Here is a 27,527-nt window from a genome sequence, read left to right as displayed (position 1 = left end):
CATTCAAGAGATCTTCACCCTTTGCGGAACCCCTCCAGTGGATCTGTTTGCAACCGGTGAGAGAGGACCTTCTATCGCGAGAGGAGGGTCGGGTTCTCCATCCAGAGGTCAAAACACTCAACTTTCATGCTTGGTTTCTGAAAGGCTGAGATACAAGCATTGGAACCTCCCGGAAGACGTAATGGAGATTTTGCTTTCAGCCAGAATGCCAGCAACAAAGTCTGTGTACTGTTGCCGTTGGAATAAATTCTGTAACTGTTGCAGAGAAAAGAATGTAGATACTTTTCTACGTAAAACACCAGATGTTTTATCCTTTCTGCTATCTTTAGCCAATCTGGGGCTCCAGATTGGTACTATTTAAGGCTATTTTGCGGCTTTAAGCGCTTGTCAGATGAATGGTCATACTTTAAAATTCCACTGGTGACACAATTTCTAAAGAGGCTCACCAATGTGTTCCCCCATCTCAGTTCCAGGTTCCATTTCGGGATCTTAATTTGGTTCTAAAATGTCTAATGTGTGCACCTTTTGAATCTTTACATTCATGTCCCTTAAAGTTGTTAACATTTAAAACCATTGTCTTGGTAACTCTGACATCAGCCTGTAGAATGAGCGAGTTGCAGGCACTTTCGTCCAAGCCACCCTTTACTATCTTCCACGAGGATAGGGTTGTTCCAACGGTTAAACCTTCATTTTTACTTAGAATCATTTCTGATTTCCACATAGGGCAAATAAAATGGTTTGCCTTGTTTCTATCCCCCACCCCTCACCCTCATTCTAGCAAGGAGGAGGGGAGATTACATAGGTTGGACCTTCGTAGAACTTTAAGCTTTTATATATCTAGAATGTCAAAGCTCTGTCTTGGTGATCTGCTTTTCATTGGCTATATGGGCCACAAACTGGGCCAGGCTGTCTCTAAGCAGACCTTTTCCAGATGGATCATTCTAGCCATTGCAGAATGTTACAGATTGGCAGGGAAGCATCCTGCGGAAGGTTTAAGGGCCCATTCCGCCAGGGGCATGGCTACCTATACAGCCCTGCAAAGGGGTGTCCCTATAAAAAAAAAAAATAATATTTGTGAAGCAGCAACGTGGTCTACTATCCACACATTCACAAAGCATTACTGCCTGGCATCTTCCCTCGGACAGCATGGTAGCGTTGGTAAAGCAGTCCTGCACTTGGTTCATGAAAACAATTAAAATCAAATTCTACTCCCTCCACAAGATCAAATATTGCTTTGGGTCTATCAAAGATGAGGAATACATGGGCGGACACAATCCATTCGAATAATAAGTTACTAACCCCTGGTAACGTACTTTCGACTGGATGGTCCTCCCACGTATTCCTTTTTGCCCCCCCACCCTAACCAACAGTACAATTTCCTATGCTATTACAGCTTTCATTCCTTCAAGGCTGAGTACAGTCATTCCCGTGGTTATGCAGGTATTTCTGCTATAAGGGGAAAAAGCAGATCTGAAGCCGATGGGCGCTGCGCGTGCTATATATGCCTTCAATTACATCATCCTCGAGACAGAGACCCTCGAGGGACATCAAGTCGATGCTATCAACGCACAGTGCCCTCTGCCGAATTTGTTTCTCTGAAGCAGCTGAAGCTGGATATCGAATATCAAAGATGAGGAACATGTGGGAGGAACATCCAGTCGAAAGACCGTTACCAGGGGTAAGTAACTTGTTCTTCTCAGAACCTCCCAGACATGTGCTCCACAGTTGTTAAATGGAGCCCCGTCATGAACATTTGTGCTTAATTTCACCCCTTTGTAGCTTGCCTGGGTCCATAATTTGTTTGCCTGCTCTCCTACGATTGCAGCAAATAAACTTCTCATGTCCCTGATCGCTAGTATCACCACTGCTGTCTTTTTCTCGTGCTCCTGTAATCATTTACTGGCCACTGCCACGAGGAAGAGCAGGCTGCATATTAAATTGTCTCTGTCCATTGTTTTCCATGGCACATAATGCGTGCCCCCTCTCCCTTCCTGTAGTAATGGCATTACTCGTGCCTTGGGACCTATCCCTCCTTCTTTAGTGGCCTGAATTAGTCCCATTTTCACCTTCCCTTTCCTGCTGCGAATGGAGGTAGACCAGTCCCTGTTACTTTTGTCACTGTCCTGTCGCTTTTGCTCTTTTCTGACCCCCCCTTGTTTTGTCGGGTGACCATTCCTCACTGTCCCCATCACTCCAATCTTCCCCCAGCAGTCCTTTGTCTGAGGCTGCATCGTCCTCATCCCCACCTTCTGCTTCTTTCTTCTTCCCCTCTTCGTCTTCTTCGTCTAATTTGAATTTTATTCTCCATGGTAGCCATTCCTCTTTATGTCTCTTACTTTTCCTCTGCACCTCTTCCTCTATCACTATTTCGGCCTCACTGAATAATGGGTCTATGTCTGCTACATATTTCTGCTCTCCCCTCGTGTGTATTTCCTCCATTCATATGTCTGTCTTTCTCCCATGTCGTTTTTCTGTGGTCCCCTCCAAAGGTTTCTCGCTGTGGGTTGGTGTACCCCACTGTGGGTCGTAATGTTGGATAGACCCCATAGGACAGGGGCAGAGAGCTCAGTACGCTCCCTCTCGCAGTCTCCTCTTCCTCCTTTTTCACTTTTTCCCCTTTTTGTCTCTTCATGTAACTTCCAGAGCCCCAATATGTTTTGTCTGCTTTTCAAATTGGAGCCCTTGTACTTTAACAGATACGAGAACCTATTTTTGAATGGATTGTGTCCTCCCACGTAGTCCTCATTTTATGATATCTACATATCCAGCATTTGCTGGATATAGAGATATCGTAAAATGAGGAATATGTGGGAGGAACATCCACTCTTTTTATATCGCAGCTACCCTGTGTTCTTTTTCCCCCTCTTCTCCCGTTACCCACACACTCACTCCCAATCCCTCCTACTCAGGCCCTCTCCACGACCAGGCACTCCACTCGTCACGCTGGCCCTCTCCACAGGCCCAATCACTCACTGAGTGTTAGTATCCTACGGCCCTCTCTGTGGGCTCACCGTTCCCTATGTTAGAGTAAGTATGCACCGTGCTTCCTCTGCACTGTCGACACATACCGTTGCTACAATGCCAAGCATTCTATTTTACATGTGGTACCACCTGGTGTTGACTCTTCCACCATGAGTCCACACTATAAGACACCACTAACTACCACACACGTGCCCCTCTCTATACCCTCAGAACAAGAAAACTCAATAACACAACTCTTACCCCAATGATGCAACTATACAATCACCGGTGCTACACACAGTTCCCATCTGACAGGGTTTGCCATGCACTACGCACCTCTCCTGCTCTAATGCAGGGGTACCCACACTTGCATCCACTCCCTATTGGTTGACACACACTCATTTCTAATACTACTACGCCGATCGTCCTCCCTCCTTGAAGATGCATCCTAGACATGATAAAAATCTATCCTTCAGCCGCCGTGGGCATACACCACTATGTAGCACATTTTTGCGTGGTTATAATCACATCCTAGAGACCCTTGAGTCCCGAGGCACTGAGCCTCCAGCATGAGCTCACCCCTGCCACCGAGCACAGGGTTGCGCTCGGGACCAGGCAGACCTTTGTGAACTCAGCATCTGCAGGGCCTCCTTGGTGATGCGCGTTGGTGGTCAGGTCCGTGTCGCTGGACCCACACCCCAGGGGAGGGTGGCCTGGATACCCTCAGCTGACCAGGAGGACTGAGGATGTCGCTAGGGCCTACAAAAATTTACTCGGGGGGGGGGGGGGGATTTGGGTTGTTGTACTGAGGTAAAAACAATTGCGGTGGAATTCACCCCACAACCACCCCCCTACTTACCTTTTGTCAGTCCTCCTCCGCCTCTCTTGTACCCTGCAGCATCAGTTCCATCCCTCCCACGCAGGTCGGATTCGATGCTGCAAGGTCCCTTGTTCTTTTTTCTTCCTGTTAAAAAAAAAAATCTTTTTGGGTCCCCCGCTTCTGATGTTGAAGAAGTGGGGGACAACCCTGCAACTCTGATGCCGAACATGGGGAGCGGGAGACTCCCCTGCTATGCATGTTCAGTATTTTCGGCAGCAATCAAATGGTACTGGCCGAAATCGGTCAAATGTACCATTCGATCATATTTTTTCGGACAAATTGGGTATTTGGATCAGGGTTCCTCCGTCACACCATATAAAACTCTTACTCAAAAAAGGAGCTGTTCTGACTTGAGTGTCGTGTAGACCGTTGATACCTCCGTCCCCAAGTGACGCACAGGGGAACCTAAAAGAACCCCGCTGTGTGACCTTTGGAGCCACAGGTGGGAGATGTTGCTTCCCGGATCCACAAAACCTCATGAACACTGATGCTGCTGTAGAAAGAACGGGGTTAAGTACCAGGCAAATACAATAGAATACAAGAATCACAGGGTCTGACTAATCTTACCTATCCGGTGGTTGGAAAACCCGGGAGACCTAGTGAAGGAGGTTCGAGACTCAGATGAAAGGTAGTCCCCAGAACAACGGGGACCGGAGTCACACGTGGGTACAGGACAGCCCACCTGAACCAAGGGCTGGAGGCATAGCGTGAGCCCTCAAAGGGCAATGGCGTAGTGAAGACAAACAAAGTCCAAAGGGATGATCCAAAGGCAAGTGAGGGACGGGCCGAGATTCAGCAATGAATCAACAGTTCCAAGCAAAGGTACAAAGGATAATCCGAGGGAGTCCAGGTGAGTGATCCAAAGTCAAGGTAAACCAACAGAGCAAAGCAGAGCAAAGTCCAGACGTAGCGCCAAACAGAGTCGAAAGACAGCTGAGAAGCGGTGAGTGCTCTGTGCATCAAGCGTTATCTACTGGGCGCTTCCGGGTCACGCGACGCCCTCCATCGTCACGTGGGAAACGCTGCTCTGAGTCACGTGAGCGGATGACTGTTCGATGCGGAAGCGTTCTGCCGCCCCGTCTGCTGTGTGCTCTCCATGGCAACTGCCAATGCAGGAAGGGCTGCAACCGGGCACGTAGATTGTACCCGGTACTGAGCTTTCAGTCCTGTGGGGTAACCAAATCACGTGAGTCTCGAAACCTGGGGGGAGTAGTGTGGGAACCCGGGGAAGGTGTTGTAGGGGTGCTAGCAGTGTTCTGATGTGCAGTGTTCTGATGTGCAGAGGAGCATCTAACAGGAGCACACATTGAGCAAGAAGCATCATTGTTTATTACAGCTGGGTGAGCACAAATCACACCGAATAGTGGACTAGAACTGATTGATGAGAGATGACATCTGGGCGTAGAGTGAACATTAGTTTTATACTATAAAATACAATGATCAAGACACTTAGAAACACTTGCAATTTAGTATGTTAATATTTTTGATGTTTCCCAAGAATCTCATTGGCTAGGCTACGTCATATCCTTATTGCTGGACATATGCTAATGAAACATGATCGTAGCAAACAGTTCAACAGTATCCCAACTCAATGCCTCCCCATGTGGCGCCACATCGCTTCTCATCCCTCCCATGGACAATTTGCAGTTGGTAAAATAACATTTGTGTTCACCGCCAGAACTTTATTATACTGTTATTGGTCAGCACCATTGAGAACGGAACACGAGACACCCTACTTCTGGTGGGAAGGGAGACATTCACATGGTACCTGCTGGATAACGGTCTTCGCAAACCCTGTGGTGGATACTCTGAGGGCTGTCCACCTCCCAGGAACACAGAGAATTACCATTTGATTGGTCCGTTCAGGAACGCCACTCCATCCACTGTCCCTTTCCCATAGCCACCTGCCGAATGGCACTTGTGGCCATGTGAACAGTTCACTGGCTTTGATCCACTTCCCCTCTACCCATGTGTGCCTGCTGGATTGGCTTTCCACCCTGCAATTGCATCACCCAGTGTTGCCTTAGCTGCTTCAGTCTTCCTGTGACGTGCAGCTTGGGCTCGGTCTCCCTCCTACCTGGCCCGCAGGGTGTAGGTCATGTGTTTCAGAGCAGGGTTTCCTAGACCGGGCCCAGCATTGGGGGCCTTGTGCTTACCTAGGATATTTATTCCCTATCTTGTGCTAATTATACAAAAGGTCCCTTGGGCCGATGGTACACACGGTGCATCCTTACCACTGCCTTTCCCTGCAAGAAATTAATTTATGGTGTGACTGCAGTTTGGGTCATGTGTTTTTCCCACCTAGAAGGTTCCCCGTCCCCCTTGCTTACTCTGGATGGTGGAAGGTGCGCCCCCCTATCTGGCACTGAATTGCACCTTTAATACAAGGAAATGCCCATACCTCTTAAGGAAATAGTTTAAGGTTAGTGTGAACATACTGCGCTGAGCCCAATGTTCTTTTTTAGAATGTAATATTCAAATGTCAAAACAGTTTTCCAGTGCTCCCAAAATCATGGAGTATCATGACTAAGCCAACACATGTTTCGACCATAAAGTCTTTTTCAAGGCTAATTGGTATCTTGTTAAAGCGTCAGGTAGGTTTGAGCTGTCCTAAATTAGCTACGTTTGGATTTTAATTTCATTGTCAGCCGTCACTGAGAATCGCCTAACGTGGCCGGATGCACCACCCAGGGCACCCTGATTTTTCAATTAAGAGATACATAAAACTTAGTACGCTCAATGGAAAATGAATACATCCTGAAAACTACTTTACATTGTATTCTGCAAAACACTTACAGCACGAAACACAACATGCTGCCAATTAACGCCCAACCTGAGCTAATTTAGGACAGCTCAGACATACTTGACGCTTTCACAAGATACCAATTAGCCTTGAAAAATACCTTATGGTCGAAACACGTGTTCGCTTAGTAATGATACTACATGATTTTGGGAGCACTGGAAAACTGTAATGACACTTGAATATAAAATTCTAAAAAACAACATTGGTGTTCACACAAACCTTACACATTTTGGGAACTTTGTGATGCTACTTCTGATATCTGCACACCCTTGTGTCATTGAACATCTTCCTTGCCCTTTACTCCTGATCCTTTGTCTACTCACTAACCTTCTTGCACTGTTTTCCTGCCCATTTCAATCCCTAGAGAAAAGTGAAGCCTTCTTAGAGTTACTGGGGAACAGCTTGATCCGGAATCAGACAGCAGCCTATCTACAGGAGAAAGCAAACCTCTTTATAGAATACATCACTGACCTGGAGCTCCAGCAGCGCAAGGTGCCCCTGCTGGACCTCACTGCCCTAAAGGTAAGAAGAAAGTAGAAGCTGTATCTACCCAAGTTCACCCCCACTTTTGTACCACATATCCCTCTTCACACCTGCCACCTTCATTTTCCAGACCTCAATCATCTACCATTGCCTGATGGGTCCCACCTCAGGATGTAGTTATTTGTTTTCGTTAAATGCAGGTAAATTGGGCCTTGTTTAGGTAATCTGATTACACATTACAATTCTGTCCCCCAAACTGGGTCTTGCATATATTCTCGCCAAATTTCAAATGGACTGAAAGTAGGGGAGGAATGTCACAGCAAAAGGAATCAGTGCATCTTAAGACTCGGAAAAATTCTGTATAAGGGCCGGAGTCAACCAGTTTGTCTCTTGGGCTGTCCCTCCTTGAACTCAAAGGAAAGTTATTTAGATTAAATGGGGTTTCAAGTGTCCACTACACTTCTTTCTTGGCTTGGTTGATGCTTTCCACTTTTTGCCTCTTGGTCAGGAAGCTATGATCTTAAGTTGTCCCTTCCAACTGCCATGCTTGAGGGGAATGGGCTTGCTTGTTGCCACACCTGTTTCAGGCTTTTCCAGATTTTATTGGGTTAGAGGAGCTTCAAACTTTAGCTCCAGGGTACTGATGATAGACTCTGCCAAAGTCACTGCCTGCACTGAGTCGTTGAATGCCTCTTTCCCAGGAATCCCATATATCATTTCTCACTGTCATGCTCTATTCAAGTTTCCTCTGACTTTACCCTACCTTCCTCCTCCTCAATGCCTAGCAATAATCCGCCTCCTTCACCTCCTCACCTACCCTTCTTTTTCTTAATTTTTTCACAAACACACCCTTAGCTGATATATTTAGTAACTTGGACTTTCCTCATACGCCAAAGTGTTGCACCTTAATATTGTAAGTATTTGTAACACATTATGAGAACCTTGCATACTAGACTGCATCTGTATATTGAAATTGTATATATCACAATATGTAACCGTCTTCTTTAAGCGCCCTTCTACCTCTGGGTTTGGAGCGCTATTGTCACGACTCGCTCCCTTCGCTCCCGTTCCCACCACTTGGGGGCATGATTTGGGGTTTATTCCCTACTGGACCTTTCCTCCGAACCTTATGCTACAGTGCTGTGATGAATTGGGAGCGCTAAATCCCTATTTTCCAAGCTACTTCCCTTCCGGATCCATTCCAGGTTTTTGACAGCCAGCATGCTTCTTTAACCAAATGACTATGCTTCCCAGAATGCCTGGCCCACTGCTCCACCTCCACCCTTGCAGGACAAGGTTGGGTGGAGGATAGGCAACACCTGTGGCTGCAGGTGCAGCAATCAGCACACCTGAGGCGTGTGCTCGTTAAGCAGCTTTAAAAGCCTCAGTCTTACTTCAGTCCAGCGCTGGTCATCGTTTGCAGTGTTCCTGTTGTGACTAGTCCCTTGTTCCTTGCCTTGTACCTAGTTCCTAGTTCCTAGTTCCTGTTTTCTTGTTCCTCCGCCCTGAATCTCGGATTCATGCGCTAATTGATTTCTGCTCCCTTGATTCCCTTTTTGTCTTCCTCTGTTTGCAGGCAGCATTTCTCAGTGCTTTCCCCTTTTAGATGCAGCCCAGTTTGTCTGTGTTCTATATTTCTTTGACTCTGTCCTTTGCTGCTGTAAACCCGTATGCCTTAGCCTTCCTCTTAGATTAGCTTCCTGTCTTTTCCTTGGAGGGGTAGGGAGAAGTCTGCATTGATTATTTCGTTTTTCCCTGCTCCTGATCCTTACTTTCTATTGGGATCCATTCTATGTTTTCCATTGCACTTCTGCATTTATTTCCCATTTGATTATTAGGTGTGGTGTGCGGTTGTAGCTAGCTCATGTGTGAATGCTTATGTTTTCCTCACTAATTTGTAATCACTATTCCAATTTAGGTATTTAGTTTTCCTCCCATTGCTGTTCTAGCCTTTCGGGGTCCCAGTTTCATCAACAGGATTCGTGGGCTAGCTGACATTCAAGAGGTTTATCTCGTCCTCGTGAGTACAGTTCTTTAGTTCCCTTATTTAATACCATCAAGAGTGTTAGTTCACAGATCCTGTCATTGCTTGCCCTCCACGTGGGTTTAGCGCTGTCAGTACCTGTAACAGCAATTGGGGGTAAGGCGCTTGCCGACTTTCCTCGCGGTCAGGTGCTTACCCCACATCCCTTTTCATATATTGGTTTTGTTGTCACACTCTATTTGCACTCCTGGGTTCTAGCATACATGAGTCGTTGTTCCTGTGTGCACGTAGTTTAATTTGAAGCTCTTCACTGTGTGATTTAGTGCACATTTCCCTTGCCATATTCGCTGCCTTTGTACTCGCCTGACTAATCCTGACAGAATGACCAGCCCAAAATTCCCATTGAATATGGCAAGTTTAAGAAAGAAAGGCAGCAAGGCCTCTAACAAGTTTGTACAGACAGCTTCCCCTACATTTACCTGTGACAATCAAATCACTAGTCCTGACTTAAATGAACTCCTTGTCACGAATGGGCATTTACGTGCAAAGTATTTTTCCCATAGGATGGCACATCCTACATTGCCTGATCCTAGTTCTATCTTTTGTTTTGATCCCGATTCTATGTCAGCGCAAGCCTTAGCCGCAGAAAACAACACACTGTTAGACTTATTATACAAGAGTACCTCTGTTGTTGAACCCCATGATTCCAGTTGTGCTTCACCTCAGATAGAACAGTTTCATGGTACAAACATAAAGAATGGAGGGGTTCCTTGCATAACTTCTGTTTTCTACCCTCAGTCTAAAGCATACTCCTTTGCACAGGTACATACTGTAGTCCCTAATGCCAAGAGGTCTAATGTCAATAGTTTGCTTAAGGGAAACACAGACCAAGTTGGTAAGAGAAACTATAAATCACAGAACCTGCAAGCAGTAGAGGACAATGTACAATCGGTGCACATCCAGATTGCTAGTGCAGGATCCAGCCCTGATGCCACTATGCCTCCCCCTGTGCCTACTGATAGTGATGTACAGTTAATGCAGGGCATGCTAAGAGCTAAGCTTGAGGAGTTAAGACAAGAATTCATTTCTTTACAAGAGGAGAATAAAACCTTGCACTCTTTACTGAATACACCTCAGACTTTATCCGTTGATGTTGATGAAGTGAACACTGTTCAGCCCCTGAGTGCAGAGACTTTGGTAAACCATGATGTTTGTCAATATGTTAGATCTATTGGGAGTGAAAGTCTTTCTTCTAGCACAGCGCTTAATCTGGGCACAGTTTCTAACAATTGTTCTGCTGTTTGTCAGGGATTGCAGTTAGCTGAAGATTTACAAGCCACTCCTTTACCTAAAATTTCCTGTGTAGCAGTTTGTCATAATTCTGAGCTAGCACACATGCAAGCTTCTGATTTCCAAACACAATCCACAATGATGGCATACACAGATTCAGTCACTACAGTAGGCTTAGGCCCTGCTCTTATTGATACAGCTGCTGAGACTGAAGTAGATGTTCAAGCTGATGTGGAAAACGATGTTACCTCTGGGTTCACTCTTCCTTCTGCCAATTCTGATCAATACGAACAGTCAGAGACAGTACAGATTTCATGTTCTGATGGACTCATTCCACAGTATACAGAACCAAAAAAACGGCAGGCGATTCCTGAACTGTTGATTGTTAATCTGCCTTTTTCAGAAGCTAAAACAGAGGAATGGACAATTGACGAAATCCTGATTAACAGAGACTTTACTATGGTGATTCCACTGGTTGATTTTGACTTCTACAAAGAAAGAGACTCTGTGTCACCCACTAAAGAAAGGGACTGCAAGGGTACAGCTCAGTCTTTGGTTATTGGTGCCAAGGAGTCTACTGCCCTAAAGGTGCCCTCCATTCCTGAGCCACCAATGTGTCTGTCAACTTCTGAGACTTCTGTCTGTCCTCCTACAACCATTGACTCTTCTATGATCCAATCCACAGCCCTGCAGTCATCTTTGGCACACGTGTCTTCAACCAATGAACCGCTGCCATGTCTGCCATTTACTCAAGAGCCAGTCCCAAAGACCTGGACATGTTTGTATCCAGCAACCGAGATTGCTTCAGCTTGCATGCCTTCAGCCTCAAGGTTTCCCCTGGCCTGCCTGTCTTCAGCTACAGTGACTCATCCTGCAGATCATCCTTCAGCTTTAGAGCCTCCAGTAGTCCATCAAAAGTGCATGTCTTCAGTCCCGGAGTACACTGAGTATATGCCTTCAGTTCATGAGACGCCTGTATCCTGCTTAGCCTCGCTGCCAATATCAGAGGTATACCTGTCTACACCATCAGATCCTGCTGTATTTTCTTCTGCTCCAGCGATTCCTCCTGAATCCCAACCATTTACTGTCGATGAACGTATAGCTTGCCTTTCTTTTGCTTCAGGAGGAGCACCAGAATGCCTGCCTTTTCCACAAGACGATTCTCCCAACTGCTTCACTTTAGCATCAGAGCCTCCTAAAAATGCAGCATCAGAGTTTGAGACTTTTGCCAGCTCCCGCTTCAGAGTCATCAAGCTGGACCAAGTGGTGAGTCAGAACCACTCACCTGGGTGTGCACAGGGGGTGGTGCAGACCGGCGTATTACCTACAGGACTTGTGCAACAGAATTCCGCCAAGAAGCACCAGTTGGGTGCTAGTAGCCAAAGGAAGGGAATGACTGCTGCAGTTCAAAATGTGTCTGTTATTGCTCCTTCTGCGAGTGTGCCTGAAATACCAAGTAATGCGTCTATTTCTCCTATCAGTATGCCAAACGTCCCTGCTGTTGTATCCCACGTGCAACAAGGTGGTTACACGACTGTCACCAGGAGTACCAGCCTCGTACAACCCATTGGACTTTCAGGTCTCCAAGGCGTAGAACATGTGCAGTCAAACCTTAGTCACTTTCAACCACAAGCCTTTTCCCAGATGGATGACAGAAGAAAATCTGAACCTCTACCTCAGCCGCCACCTTCTCTAATGGCTGAACATAAACCTTTCCTGAAGCCAGCAATTTCCTCACCTCCCGCATGTCCACTCTCGGCAGAAAGGCTAACAGGGCTTCTACCATTGTCTAAGGCATGTTGCACCAGCCTGCCTCCCTCTTCAAAGACTTATAAGGGTCCACTCCCAGTGACTGAGCTTCCTGGACCTTCCAACTCTGCTTCAGGTCCTGCAAGTCCTTCATGCCTTTCTTCGAACCATGAGTCTCTTCCTCACCAGAAGCCACCGTTTCCATCAGTACCACCTCCAAAGACAAAGCGCTCCTATCATGGAAGTCCATCTGCCTTTGCCCACAGGCCACCATTTCCATCAGTGCCACCTCCAAAGAAAAAAGCACTCCCATCATGGAAAGAAGATGTCTCGTGCGGGTGGCGGGCACCCGAAGACGGCCGTAGGAGGGGGTATACTGTCACGACTCGCTCCCTTCGCTCCCGTTCCCACCACTTGGGGGCATGATTTGGGGTTTATTCCCTACTGGACCTTTCCTCCGAACCTTATGCTACAGTGCTGTGATGAATTGGGAGCGCTAAATCCCTATTTTCCAAGCTACTTCCCTTCCGGATCCATTCCAGGTTTTTGGCAGCCAGCATGCTTCTTTAACCAAATGACTATGCTTCCCAGAATGCCTGGCCCACTGCTCCACCTCCACCCTTGCAGGACAAGGTTGGGTGGAGGATAGGCAACACCTGTGGCTGCAGGTGCAGCAATCAGCACACCTGAGGCGTGTGCTCGTTAAGCAGCTTTAAAAGCCTCAGTCTTACTTCAGTCCAGCGCTGGTCATCGTTTGCAGTGTTCCTGTTGTGACTAGTCCCTTGTTCCTTGTTCCTTGCCTTTGTACCTAGTTCCTGTTTTCTTGTTCCTCCGCCCTGAATCTCGGATTCATGCGCTAATTGATTTCTGCTCCCTTGATTCCCTTTTTGTCTTCCTCTGTTTGCAGGCAGCATTTCTCAGTGCTTTCCCCTTTTAGATGCAGCCCAGTTTGTCTGTGTTCTATATTTCTTTGACTCTGTCCTTTGCTGCTGTAAACCCGTATGCCTTAGCCTTCCTCTTAGATTAGCTTCCTGTCTTTTCCTTGGAGGTGTAGGGAGAAGTTTGCATTGGTTATTTCGTTTTTCCCTGCTCCTGATCCTTACTTTCTATTGGGATCCATTCCATGTTTTCCATTGCACTTCTGCATTTATTTCCCATTTGATTATTAGGTGTGGTGTGCGGTTGTAGCTAGCTCCTGTGTGAATGCTTATGTTTTCCTCACTAATTTGTAATCACTATTCCAACTTAGGTATTTAGTTTTCCTCCCATTGCTGTTCTAGCCTTTCGGGGTCCCAGTTTCATCAACAGGATTCGTGGGCTAGCTGACATTCAAGAGGTTTATCTCGTCCTCGTGAGTACAGTTCTTTAGTTCCCTTATTTAATACCATCAAGAGTGTTAGTTCACAGATCCTGTCATTGCTTGCCCTCCACGTGGGTTTAGCGCTGTCAGTACCTGTAACAGCAATTGGGGGGTAAGGCGCTTGCCGACTTTCCTCGCGGTCAGGTGCTTACCCCACATCCCTTTTCATATATTGGTTTTGTTGTCACACTCTATTTGCACTCCTGGGTTCTAGCATACATGAGTCGTTGTTCCTGTGTGCACGTAGTTTAATTTGAAGCTCTTCACTGTGTGATTTAGTGCACATTTCCCTTGCCATATTCGCTGCCTTTGTACTCGCCTGACTAATCCTGACAGCTATACAAATAAATAAAACAAACAAACAAAGCATCTGAGTGAATATGGCAAGCATTAATTTGAACTTCAGTGGATGGACAAAAGATAGGACACTATCCATGAGGTGCCAGCCTGATATGCCCTTATTTGAACAAATAGGTTTTGAGGGCTCTACGAAAACAGGTTAGGTCTGTAAGGCTTTGTAACTCCCAGGGCAACATTTTCCACAGTCTAGGATCATAAACTGAGAACCGCTGATCTCCTCGAGAAGAGCAGTGAGAAGAAGGTACCACCAGCAACAACTTGTCTGATGACCCGAGTGGACAGCTTGGTTGATACCATCTCAGATTATCTGCAAGATATGAAGGTACAAGGTTGTGGAGACATCTAAAAACTAGATACCGAATCTTAAAATTGATTCTTTCCTTCACCGCAAGCCAGTGTAAGGATCAACGCAGAGCTGAAATGGCTGAGACTTTAAATATGAGCTGAACAGCTGCGTTCCATGCTCCTTGAAGTCCAGTTACCAGTTTCTCTAGGATGCCTACAAGCAGGATGTTGCTGTAATTCAGGCGAGAGTTGACTAATGTTCCCACTACCGAAACATGATCATTTTGCGGTATGAAGGGGAGAGCAATGTGCAAGAAGCATAGGGAATAAAAAACAGACTGCACGCTGGCATTAATCTGGTTTGCACTTCCTAGGTTCGCTTGCCAAATATAACCCATGTTTTTTTTACTTTGAATGCATAGGCAAGGTTTGAACCATGAATATAGGAGCGAACCATGAATATAGGAGAGGGTAGAAGTATAGCGGCATCTGTAAGCAGATATTTAGGTCCAAACAGTGCCACTTCCGTTTTGTTGGGTGATTTGACTTTCTCTTCCCATACCTTGCCTTTCTTATTCTCACCCCATAAGCCCCCTCGTTTTTCTTCACCTTTCTTATAAATCTCTGCTATCAACCTCGTCTACTTCCCTCTCCAGGTCTTTGCAATAATTTCTGCCTTCTCCAGTTTCTTATCCTGCTTCAGCTTTTCACATTCTTCTCAACCTCTGCCACTCTTTACTCCCCTCTTTCTGCTCCACCTCCTCCTCTGTTCTTTACTCCACTCTCCACATTTCCCCTCTCGCATCTGCCCCTCCACTGTCTCTCTTCTCCGACTTCCTCTGCTCTTCTCCACCTCCTCCTATCCATACTCTTCTGATGGATTGTGTCCTCCCACAGATTCCTCATCTTTGATATGTATTCTCCTGCTTTGCAGCTCTCGGAAACCTTTTCCCAGCAGGGGGCATTGTGTGTGCACTGGCATCGATGGCCATCGTGACATTGATGCGAGTACAAATAGCGTGCTCAGCACCCTGTGATCTCTGTTCCTGTTTTCAAGATGCCCAGCACGCTACTCAGGAACTTCGCCTCAGAATTCCTCTGACGCATTTGATTTTTCTTGAAAATTCTTTTCATTTTTGGAACTCTACATCCTGTATACCCCGAAACCCTCTGGTTTAAAAATAAATTCCATGATTGTGGCACAAAAATGTTGCTTACCGATCCTCACATGATCTGTCTGTGGTGGATTGCAGACACAAAACACACACTGGACGTTGCTGACCAGTAACCCAAAGCTGCACTCCCAGCAGGATAAAAACCGAAGTCAAATATCACAACTAAAGGGGCTTGACCTGCTCCTCTGTGGAGTCCGTCATCTCTGATAGATGGAAAAGATAAATTGTACTCTTATAGCAGATAATGCATAATCATACTTTAATTGTGTTCAGAAAATCGTAGCTTTTAAATATTTCAATATTCCTGTCTGCCTGCTGGAATATTGAAGGACAAGAACCAAACTGACTCAAAACAGGTTTAACAGGTAAAAAACAATTGTTTATATAATAAAGTCACTTGAAGATGCACTGTTAGTTGCACAGTGCGGTATGTAAATTATAGAAATTGTCAAAAAGGCATTTAAAACAACAGTGGTACAATTGAGCTGCAAAGATGCTCAGGTTAAACCAAAAAATAAGAAAATCAACAAGAATTTACGCAGTTGTATGACAATTCCATCATAGATCATAACTTCTGAATTTTTAACATAGGAAGAACACTTCCAAGGAATGGGTGGTGCCAACGCGTTTCGGATTAAACTAATCCATCTTCAGGGCAGGGTGTGTTAGGCTTTCATGCTGTGTTCATGATACATTTTCTTGGTGAGTCCTAAGAATAATAGGAATATACTAATTTAGAATTTGTGAGTGTAACAGAGAGTAATTCAAATTATAGGATAAATGTGAGCAACCACTAACCTAAGTGGTCCAAAAGAACAGGACTCGTGGATTATAGTCAGGTCTCCTCAAGACCAGACAGTACTGGAGTGATGGCGGGAAGCAGCGCCCTTCCTTTTCAGGCATTTGAAACGAGAGGGAAACCTCTGTCAGAGCAGAATATGAGGACACATACTAAATCGATCCCCTGTGTATTCATGTCAGGACTAGAATATATGCTGAGGCGTTTAGACCATGCTCATGTGGACGAATATATATAAGGTGAATCTAGATCACCTTTAGTCAAATGCTAAGATCGTAGTTTTAAAACGCATCTGACAAGTAGTGTCAGAAACGAGGAAGTTATAAACTGTACTCCGTGCGGTCAAGTGTAATTGCATTCGTATTACAACCACCATCAAGTGAGAGCGGCAAAATCCCATGTTTACTAAGTCACTTACTTGCAATATGCGTGAGGAGGTCGGAGTCGAGCACCCGGCAGTGAGGTATTCACCTGCTGGAAAATTTGATCCTCATGATGTTCTTTACTCTATACTGGACGAACCAGGACTCTGGTGAATAATTGAAAAGTTGCACTATGCATTTTTATATGTTTAATATCCACAACTAGGCAGATCACCAAGAATGTGAATGGCCGTGGGGCTGGCAGCAAGGTATTCACCTGTAGCAAAATATAATTCATACAGTGACTTGTTGGAATAGCTGAGAGCTGACTCAAAATAATTTGCTTTGAATGGTGTCATTTACACAACGTCTACCCTGCGACCCGGTCACTAATGGGCGCAAGGCATTTCCTTGGTCACCTATGTCGAGTCTCATACACATTGCAAGAGGGGGGCACCCAATAGTTTAATTTGAACTATGGTTCCCCCCCTCTTGCCTCTTAAACTCGCGGTATATTCGCCGCCAAATACACAATGCCCCACATTGTTTAGATGCCAGTTAATGATTAGCACATGTACTCTTAATTCTTTCACAATCATATGGCTAATCGCCCATATTGCAACTCGACCTTACAGGCATGACTACAAATGACTATGGGTCTCTCTGATGAGGGACGGCAGAGATCTACCTGATTCTTACACAGGAGGCTCTGGCGGTACACTTTCCTTACTACTCGCATGCCGCTCCAATGCAGAGTTAATGCTAACATAGTCCATGGAGCCGTCTGATGCCCACACAAAGATGGCGTCCACAGTGCCTACGCACATGCATGGCGTCCGTGGCGACCATTTCCATGGAACAGAAGAGAGCGATACGTCTAGTCGACGGGTGCTCGACTCCAAACTCCTCACGCATATTGCAAGTAAGTGACTTAGTAAACATGGGATTTTGCCGCTCTCACTTGATGATGGCTGTAATACGTATGCAATTACACTTGACCGCACGGAGTACAGTTTATAACTTCCTCGTTTCTGACACTACTTGTCAGATGCGTTTTAAAACTACGATCTTAGCATTTGACTAAAGGTGATCTAGATTCACCTTATATATATTTGTCCACATGAGCATGGTCTAAACGCCTCAGCATATATTCTAGTCCTGACATGAATACACAGGGGATCGATTTAGTATGTGTCTTCATATTCTGCTCTGACAGAGGTTTCCCTCTCGTTTCAAATGCCTGAAAAGGAAGAGGGCTGCTTCCCGCCATCACTCCAGTACTGTCTGGTCTTGAGGAAACTATCTCCAGACCTGACTATAATCCACGAGTCCTGTTCTTTTGGACCACTTAGGATAGTGGTTGCTCACTTTTATCATGTAATTTGAATTACTCTCTGTTACACTCACAAATTCTAAATTAGTATATTCCTATTATTCTCAGGACTCACCAAGAAAATGTATCATGAACACAGCATGAAAGCCTAACACACCCTGCCCTGAAGATGGATTAGTTTAATCCGAAACACATTGGCACCACCCATTCCTTGGGAGTGTTCTTCCTATGTTAAAAATTCAGAAGGTATGATCTATGAAGGAATTGTCATACAACTGTGTATATTCTTGTTGATTTTCTACTTTTTTGGTTTAACCTGAGCGTCTTTGCAGCTCAATTGTACCACTGTTGTTTTAAACGCCTTTTTGACAATTTCTATAATTTACATACCGCACTGTGCAACTAACAGTGCATCTTCAAGTGACTTTATTTTTATAAACAATTGTTTTTTACCTGTTCAACCTGTTTTCAGTCAGTTTGGTTCTTGTGCTTACAATATTCCAGCAGGCAGACAGGAATATTGAAATATTTAAAAGCTATGATTTTCTGAACACAATGAAAGTATGATTATGCATTATCTGCTATAAGAGTACAATTTATCTTTTCCAACTATCAGGGATGACGGACTCCACAGAGGAGCAGGTCAAGCCCCTTTAGTTGTGATATTTGACTTGGGTTTTTATCCCGCTGGGAGTGCAGCTTCGGGTTACTGGTCGGCAGCGTCCAGTGTGTGTTTTGTTTCTCTTTATCTTGGATCCCTAGTGGCCTTGAGATCTTCCCAGCTGCACCTGAAGTCTTTTTCTACTCAACTACGTACATTATCTCTACAATTTTTTACACCATCAATATTTTTCAGAATTAACACGCACTTCCGTCATACATAACCAGTTGAGCCTCCCACCCCCCATCTTTGCTACTGTGGTGGATTGCAGCTCATGTCAAGTTATGACACCCAATACCTTAAAGGAGAGAGCCCCCAAACTGGCTCTAGGTCGTTCATCTTCAACGTCTACTAATACGACACCATCAAAGATTTGACCCAATGAAAAGAGCTCTGCGTCTGAGAAAACACCACTCGAGGAGTGACTTCTGTCATTCCTTTTCTTCCTCGTTGAAGAAGAGAAGGAGAAGGCACTCATCGACAGAGTCATCCCCAGGAAGACCGGTACGGTTCCCATCTAAATCCACCTCAGGGGAAAAGTGGGAAGAGTTTTGCATCAAAAAATGCAGGTCTTTGAGAAAACAGGCCCCCCCAATTCTCTCTTCCTCCAGGAAGAATACCTCTGAGCCCTCCGCGCCCAACAAGGCCGGCAGGAACTCGACTCACCAACCATGTTGTGCGCTTTAGAGGCCGAGACCGTTGAACTCCTCAATCTGACAATCAACGACAGATGCATTTTTCATTGTACCGCTGGCTCCATCGACCTCACAGCCTATGCTGTCGAAGACGGTTGAGGATCCCTCGAGTAGATCTGTTCCTAAGACTACGGGGATTTGATGTCCTCTTTTCAGGACATTTTTCACAAGGATAACGAATTGGCACCCTTTAGGTTCGAACCCGTGGGTCTTCCTCGATACCCTGGAGAGTTTCAGGATGAGGAAAGGAGGTTGTCCAAGATTAGTTTAAGCCCTTCACAATGCAAGTGGCTTGGACAACTCTCCTGCCATGGAATCCCCATGTGGGATATCCTAGAGCCCATAGAAACATGGTTTACAGGAAAATGATGGTAAAAGTAACGGATGCATTAGGTCAGGTCCCCCACCTGCTGAAATAATTAAATGTGATTTAGCAGATATTATGTACCAGGACACAACAGTTGAGCCTGTTCTCCTGTTACATACCACCATCAAAAATCCCCTCATGGAGCTATGGAAGACTCACTGCTCAGGTCCAGGAGTGTATAACGATTTTGCCAAAAAGTATAAACCAGCTTTATCAGACCCAGAGTTTCTAACAAGACAACCGGTTCATGACAGTTTGGTCGTAAAGGCTGCGACTCTGAGCAGTAAGGCATGAACCTATCCATCCTTGCCACCTGACAGGGATGACACGTGTTACGACGCTTTGGCGAAATAAGTCTTTGCCTCGGGCAGTATGGCACTTAAAGCTGTTAATGCTTCATGTGACCTATCAAGATGCACACACACACTTTGGTCTGTGATTGCAGAGACAGCCGAACACATCCCAGAAGGTCAAATGAGGAAGGGTTTCCCGAGCATAGTACAGGATGGAAAAAAAACAATGCGACAGTCCCTACAGTGAGAACTCGACACAGCCAACTGTTTCTGGCGATCTGTGGCGGTGATTTCTGTCATGCATAGCTTTGCCTGGCTAAGAAAATCCGGATTAGCACAGGATGTCTAAGCAAAGTTGCTTGACATGCCTTGCATCTTTTTGGCCAAAAGGCAAATGACAGCCTTGAGAAACTGCAGGCATCCAAGGTTGCAGCAAAGTCCTTAGGGGTGATGATCAGACAACTGGCACAATCTTCCACTCAATGGAAAGACAAGCCTTTTTGCTTCTATAATTACGGACAAAAAGGCAAACCGCCCGTGGCCCATCAAGGGCAAGGTCAGAGATGTTTCTCTTGTGTCAGGTCCTGTGATGGGAATGAGGCATAAGGAGCAGTGGCATGGAGACATTATGGGCAGTGTAATGAGTGTTAAATTTATTTATTTCATTTTCTATTTGTTTCTTTAATCTCCTGTGTGGTGTTGGTTGCTCTTAACTCTTGAAATTCAGAGTCAGGGAACCTTCTCAGGCCAAGATGGAGGACGGGAGCCTACGTCCTGATACTGCTTTGGCCGGACAAAGGACAGTTGGAGAACATTCTAAACTGCCTTTTATCGATTTCTGTCCAGCTGTGAAGTACTGTTTTTTTTCCTCCAACTCCTGTTTGTCGTGCCAAAGGTCATCACTAGCTCAAGGAAGTCATCCTCAGGAGGTGAAACGTGAGTAAGAAGCAAGCAGGAACATAAGAAAAAGTTTGGCTGAAGAGGAGCCAGAGGTAGCCAAGTTCTTCAGTCTTTCTGTTTAAATATCTTTTTCGAATGACGTTAATTTATTTGAATGGAGGACAGATCATTCAAGGATTCTGTGAAAATTCGAACAATATTAGAAGTAGAAACCGTTTTCTTGGTTGGGGACTATTATTTAATGCTATTTTAAGCGCCAGTGTTTATCTTTGTTTTCAGAGCGCGAGCGGGTTTGAGGAAAGGACCCTTTGCACCGCTCGTTCCCGATTTGTCTCCCTGCCAACCTGGCAGCATTGGGTTTCTTCCTGTGCATGGATCAAAGAGAGCACGGGTTGCTGCACTCGACTTTCCCTTCCTATTGAGGGAGACAAGGAAGAGAGTAGCAGCGGTCTGAGCGCAGACCACGCAGTGATGTTTTGCTGCTGTTACTGGCGCAGGCAGCGCTGTGACAACTTCTAACATAACCAGGAGACATTTTGACACTAGTTTAATGATGCGGGTAATGCAGTGATGTAAAAGTATACACGTATTAAGTGGAGTGAGCAGTAAAACGTCTGCAACTGCAGCACAACTGTTGCCTCAGCTAGTAGTACAGTTGAACTCTCCAATGAGAAAAGATTATTTTGTTAAAAGTTCTGTTTGAAATATTTTTGGGCAAGCAGCTGCTCTTCTGAGAAAAAAGGGCAGAATAAGAGGAGTCAAATATTTGAGTTGGAACCCTTGCCCAGTGCCGCTGTGAATCAGTCTTTTTCATGCAGTGAATAAAGAATTTCCTATGGGCACTTAGCAGAGGAACCTCGGGTACTGCGTTTTTTGTTTGTGAGCCTGTGCAGCTGGAACAGGTGATATAAACGCAGAACCTAATTACTTAGCTATGCTTTTCTTTTCTCGCACATGCAGATCTACCTCAGCGTAAATGTCAGGAGTCTGAAGACCTTTATTATTTTATCCGCTTCCCCTTTCCCTCAGGGGTGTTCCAGGCTCAGATGTAAACTTGCTTAGTTGAGTGCGAGATGCCCTATTGGGTCTGTGGTGTTCAGCAACTTCTGCAGACATTTCCAATCTTGACTTGATAGAATGAAAGGCCCATGTAATTGAGTCTGCCCGAGCTGTCATTAACCCCTCAGAGACCACAATGGATAGCTTTAGGTGAAATGATTCGGGAACAAAGAGAGGAGTTGAGGGTCGCTCATTGGGAAAATCTTAACTTGTGCAGGAAAATTAAGTGAAAAGGTCACCCATATTCAGGAGTTAACAAGCGCAAGAGCTATTGACTCAAGTTTAAGGGAGGGTCAGGAGCCTCTGATTTTGGTCCAAGAAGATGCAGACAGACACTTGGATGTGGAAAAGGGGACAGAAGGAGGTGTTAGGTGTTCTATTATGCCTGTGCCGTTGGCCCAGCCGGAACAACTTGATGTTGTTACTTTCCCCGGGAGGGGGACCCTTCCCATGGGCCAGGGAGGTGAGGTCGCTGGCCGATAGTCCCCCTCACGCTGGTACTCATTGGGAGGACCGCATGGGTGGGGACCCCCTGTATGGGAGAAGTGAGGACTGTCAAGGGAGAATGCGATATGTACACCATCATGCTGCCAGACATATTTCACCCAATCACACAAATAAGGCTCAGATACCCCTATCCTCTGTATCTCTTCTTTCTTCTACTCCAGTGGTCTTCAAACTTTTTTGGCTCAGGCCCCCCCTGAGCCAAGTTTGGGCAGGCCGGGCCGCCCTAAAAGTACCGGATGGACAGTATGTAGAAATTGCTATGAACTTTTGCGTGCCGTCACCGCACCCTACTCCCAGTACAGACCCTGGGCTCTCCCCCACCATACTCCCACCACTATCCCAGTTCTGCTGCCCATCCTGCTCCCACCACAGTCCCATAACACAAGCATACACACATCCATGCACATTTAAATAAAAAATAAATCCCCATGAACTTACCTTCTGCAGGGGCCTGCGCATGGTTGCTAAAATGCCCCGCTCCAGGTTGCTCTGCCCATATGTGCGAGGAGGCGCAGGAGCACCCCCTCGCACATACATGCATGCAGTGCCCCAGCCGGCATTTCCAATGAGCTATGCAAGGCTGGCGAAGCAAAACACCCCCAACGTTGCATGTCTCAGTGATCATGTGTGGCTGGGGAAATGAACTGTCAAAGGCAAACAGTGTTTCTCTTTGACAGTTCAGCCAGCCCAGGAGCACTCCCTCAGCTGGAAAAAGAAGCCGAGGGAGTGCTCAGTGTTTCACTGGGCTGGCTCCTCGATTCCTCCATAATGGGTGAGGTGGCCAGTGGGTGAACGCCCCCTCACCCATTAGGGATGAGTCGGCAGGCTTGGACTGGCCTATAGGGCAATAGGGCGATGCCTGTACCAAAAATGCAAAATGTTAGTGTAGGCCAATCAAAATGGGCCACTTTTTTTGGCCAATGTGGACCAGTTTGAGGAGTTGCTTCACTATGCAGCTAGTAGTTTTGACCATTGTTGCTGAATAAATATTCTTTAAATATCACAATTTGTTTACATTTGATTAAAAAACAACCCCTTGTGTACTATTCAAACAGTCTGTGACTAAAGGACTGAATATCCATTTGCAACTGCTGGCAATGTGTTCATTGGTGCCTAAAACCGTTGTATGGTCCAGTCTGACCATGTGAGCTGCCCCCTCCCATTTCCCCCAATCTAAAAAAAAAAAATTTTTGTTTACAAATAATAATAATTTTTTTTTTTACATTTCATGCTGGGCTCTGGCGCCCCCCCCCTAGGAGGCGGCCGCGCCCCCCTGGGGGGGCACGCCCCACAGTTTGAAGACCTCTGGTCTACTCATTTCCTCATACATAGCAATTATGTATATAAGGCAGATAATACTGGGACGAGGAAGAATGAGGCAAGAGTGTATATGGATGACTGCAAATGGACTGCCACGAGGAAGAGCAGCCCAGGGAAAGCCGTAGAAGCTTATTGATGTCACCGAGGACCGGAACCCTCATGGACCAAGAGTAAAAGTATGTGGACGAGGACTGGGAAGGCACAGGGAGACGACAGAAGCTGTGGTTGCGAAGAAGTGCAGAGGTATCCACCTCATTCCCAGTGGGACCGAAGAGAGACCAGTTGAGAACGAAGGGGGCGAAGGAGCACCCCAAAGAGACTCGAGGAGAGGCTTGGCAGGATAACTGAGCCAGACCTAGTTAAGAGACAGTACAAAATATAAAGAAGGGCCGGGCACCCAAATGTTGAGAAACCAGGAGAATCAGACCTACAAGATAATGCCTCTCAGGTTAGTGAACAAGGCTTAAGAAATCCATCCTATAGAGCTGAGAAAGGGGTCTGGGACCCACACACAAATCACGAGAAGTCCAGAGGAAGGGAGATATATCCTTCGGCAGAAGATAAAACTTTGATAAATAAGACTACTGGAAAAGAGAGCCTGAGAAAGGCTTGGGGAAGGGGGACGCCTATCCAATATTGTTTTTGAACTTGGAACTTTGATACAGCATCTGAAAAAGTCTGGAAAGGAAAATACCTACTGCCCATCTATGGAGAACAATAATGAAAGCCTAGTGCTGGCCAGGGGTTGAAGGATATTCCCCCACCATCTATGAAATGCCTGAAACAAGGGAGTCATTCTCTTATAAGCAGGGTACAATCTAGGTCATAGGTTTCTGTTGAAGTGTAAGGGATGGAAATAGGTTTGGGACAGTGGACGATTTACTTTGGACAGACGTTCTGACGTCATCCTTAGGTTTGTTTGAGGCAGGGAAACACCTTGTAGTTATAGGGACAGGTAGGGTTTTTCCTTATTTTCAGTTCAATAAATGTTTGTGCCAACAATCATGCCACCTTTGTGTCTCGTGTCTACTTCTGCACCCTTCCAGGACCCCAAGAGATACCAAGTCTTTTTAACACTGTGTGAACTGCATTTTCTTAGTTGTCCTGAAGTGTTTGCTACTGAGGCTGCAAAGGTTACTTTCATCTTATCTTACCTGTCTGTGGATGTGGCAACCTGGATGAGGTTATTAGTTAGCCAAAGACATGCTGCCATAAGTCATTTTAGTCTCTTCCTGGAGGTGTTTTGTGAAATTTTCGACAGACGTCCGGTATCGTTGGAGTTGGATGGTAAATATTTGGAGTTGAGGCAGGCAAACGGGGACCTGGTCTCTCATATCACACAGTTTAAATCTCTGGCTTTGGAAATTTGCTGGCCTGAGGAGAAGAGGGCTTCCCTTTTTTATAGGGAGTTGCGGGAGGAGTTGAAGGATGCTTTGTCTGTGATTGTAGATCGGCCAACCTCTTTTGAGGCCTTGATAGACGTACTTGGTAATTCAGTTAGACTTTCATCTGAGTGAGAGGAAGGCAGAACGGAGAACCTGTGGGAGATGGAAAGACAACTCTTAGGTTTGAAAAACCAAGGTTGGAATTTGTCAACAGTGAGTTGCGATTCAGGGCCTCTGAACAGGCAGTGAGGGTCAGAGGCCCACTCTCTATGGAAGAGAAGAATAGGTGTTGTGGGAATAATTTGTGTTTGTGCTCTGGTAGGAGTGGTCACTTTTTAGGAAACTGTCCAAACACCCTGAAGCAATTCCAGAATCCAGTGGCCAAGGCACAACAGGTTGCCAACACTTTATAGGCTGCAGTTAGTCGCATTACTGTAAACAAATCCTTATACTTTGAGACATCTTGAAAGGAACTGGTCCAGTTGTAATTGACTCAGGAGCTACCGGGAACTTTGGGGTAGCTAGACATTCCTTTTGTACAGAAAGAATTTGTTGAGCAGGTAAGACCTGAGGATGGTTCTTTGCTTACTTCAGGTCCCGTAACTCACGAGATGGTTGTCTTGACTATGATGATGGCTGGGAACAATAATGAGGAGATTTTGTTTCAGTTCATTGACATGCCCACAGTTCAAAATGATCTTGGGTATGCCCTGATTCTCTCTGAGTGAGTTGGGTGAGGTCCTTTTGGAGTTAGGGCAAAAACGTAGGGCGGTCAGAAGTAAGAATTGATCCCTGAGTCAGAAGGTGGATATTTTGGGTGAGAAGGTGAAGGTTATCCAGGCTCGGGCTACTCCATTACCAAAAGACATGGTTGAAGACCTTGACCGTGTGGATTTTATTCAAGAAGAGGGGCAAGAAGACTCAAGTAAAAATAGGATTTTCAGGGGCAGAGAATGCCATAACCCCATTTCTTTAGCTGTTCCAGAATGTTATGGAGGGGATTCTAGAAAATCGTCTGTGTTTATTACTCAGCGTGAGTTACATTTTTTCTTTCCGCCTGAGGTTTTCTCAACTGGAGCTTCAAAGGGGGCCTTTATCTTCTCCTATTTAGTTGGAGATGCAATGGCTTGGGCAGTTCTTCTGGTTAGCCAAAAGATCCCAGTTCTTGAAGATGTAAAAGATTTTCTGAGAGAATTTGGCAGAATGTTTGACGGGCGCTAGGTTTCTCAAGAGGTGGATGGAGAGTTGTTGGAGCTGAGACAGGGAAGTAAAGAAATTATCAGTTATAGGACTCCATTTAAATCTTTGGTTTTATAAACTAAGTGGCTGGAGGAGAAGGAGGAGAGAGCGAAAAGAGTAAGAGAAGGCCTTTGTCTGTATTGTGGCTGGGCAAGGTATTTTTGAAAGATTGTCAAAAAATAAATGCCCATGTCCGTTCCCAACTCCCAGACAGTTGCTAATACACTGCAATCCGCAGTCCCTCAAATCACTTTGAATGTATCCTTGTACCTAGCTGGGAGGATTAAGTGAAGGGGCCCAGTAATGTTGGATTTGGGGGCCACAGGAAATTTCATGGATTGGGTATTGGCCAAGTCATTAGAAATATCAGTGGTTTTAAAATCTAATCCTGAATGGGTAAGGGCGGTTGACGTCTCACAACTCTCTTTAGGACCAATCGCTCATGAGACTGTTCCCTTGTGGATGGAAATTGACAGAGGTCACAGTGAGGAGTTAGTATGGAAGTTGATTCATTTGATTGATGCACCACAACTGATTTTGATGTTGGCAATGCCCTGGCTTACTCTTCTTGGTAGATTGGGAAAAGCGGGGAATACATCTAGGCTCAGGATTCTGTTCTATGTACTGTTTTGGTGGGAATTACCAACATGAGCAGTTTGCTTTTAAAGAGGGTAATGGGAATGAGGCGCTGTGGTTAGCAGAAGGAGGATCTCCTAGGTTTTCCATTGGTGTAGTGGTAGGCCAGCTACCAAGTTGTTATGAGGAATTGTTTAGTGTGTTTGACAAGAAGGAAGCAGGAGAGTTGCCACCTCACATGCCTTATGATTGTAAAATAGATCTAGAAATTAGAGTCCCAATCCCTTGCAGTTGAATATATGCCCTTACAGAAAAATAAAATGAGCATTTGAAAAAACCTACTTTGAAGAAAATTTGGCAAAGGGCTTCATCCGTCCATCTCAGTCTCCTGCAGCTTCACCTCTCTTCTTTGTGCCCGAAAAAGATAAGACCCTAAGAACATGCATTGACTACCGAGCACTAAATCGAATTACCATCAAAAACCGGTACCCTTTGCCATTCATTTTCCATGATGCTGGACCAGATGCAGTGTTTTACGATTTTTACAAAGCTGGATCTGCGAGGAGCGTACCATTTGGTTAGAGTTTGTGAAGGAGGTGAGTGAAAGACTGCTTTTAAGACAAAATGTAGGCTATTTGAGTACCTAGTGATACCTTTTGGTTTGTGCAATGCACCGGGGGCCTTCCAATTCTTTATCAATT

The 27,527-nt window shown here is 45.5% G+C and overlaps 1 protein-coding gene across 1 annotated transcript in view; it reads left to right on the top strand.

The window, feature by feature from the left end:
• Positions 1-27,527, top strand: part of DNAAF3 (dynein axonemal assembly factor 3) — a 291,957-nt gene that overhangs the window by 99,264 nt on the left and 165,166 nt on the right. The window contains exon 5 of the mRNA XM_069638064.1: positions 7,009-7,166. Within this exon, the coding sequence (XP_069494165.1) occupies positions 7,009-7,166 (158 nt within the window). The remainder of the gene's footprint in view (positions 1-7,008; positions 7,167-27,527) is intronic.

The sequence above is a fragment of the Ambystoma mexicanum genome, chromosome 1q, assembly GCF_040938575.1.
Source record: "Ambystoma mexicanum isolate Mex_15411 chromosome 1q, UKY_AmexF1_1, whole genome shotgun sequence".
Classification (NCBI taxonomy): domain Eukaryota; kingdom Metazoa; phylum Chordata; class Amphibia; order Caudata; family Ambystomatidae; genus Ambystoma; species Ambystoma mexicanum.
Note: the sequence above shows the minus strand (reverse complement) of the source record. Positions and strands in the feature narration are given on the sequence as shown.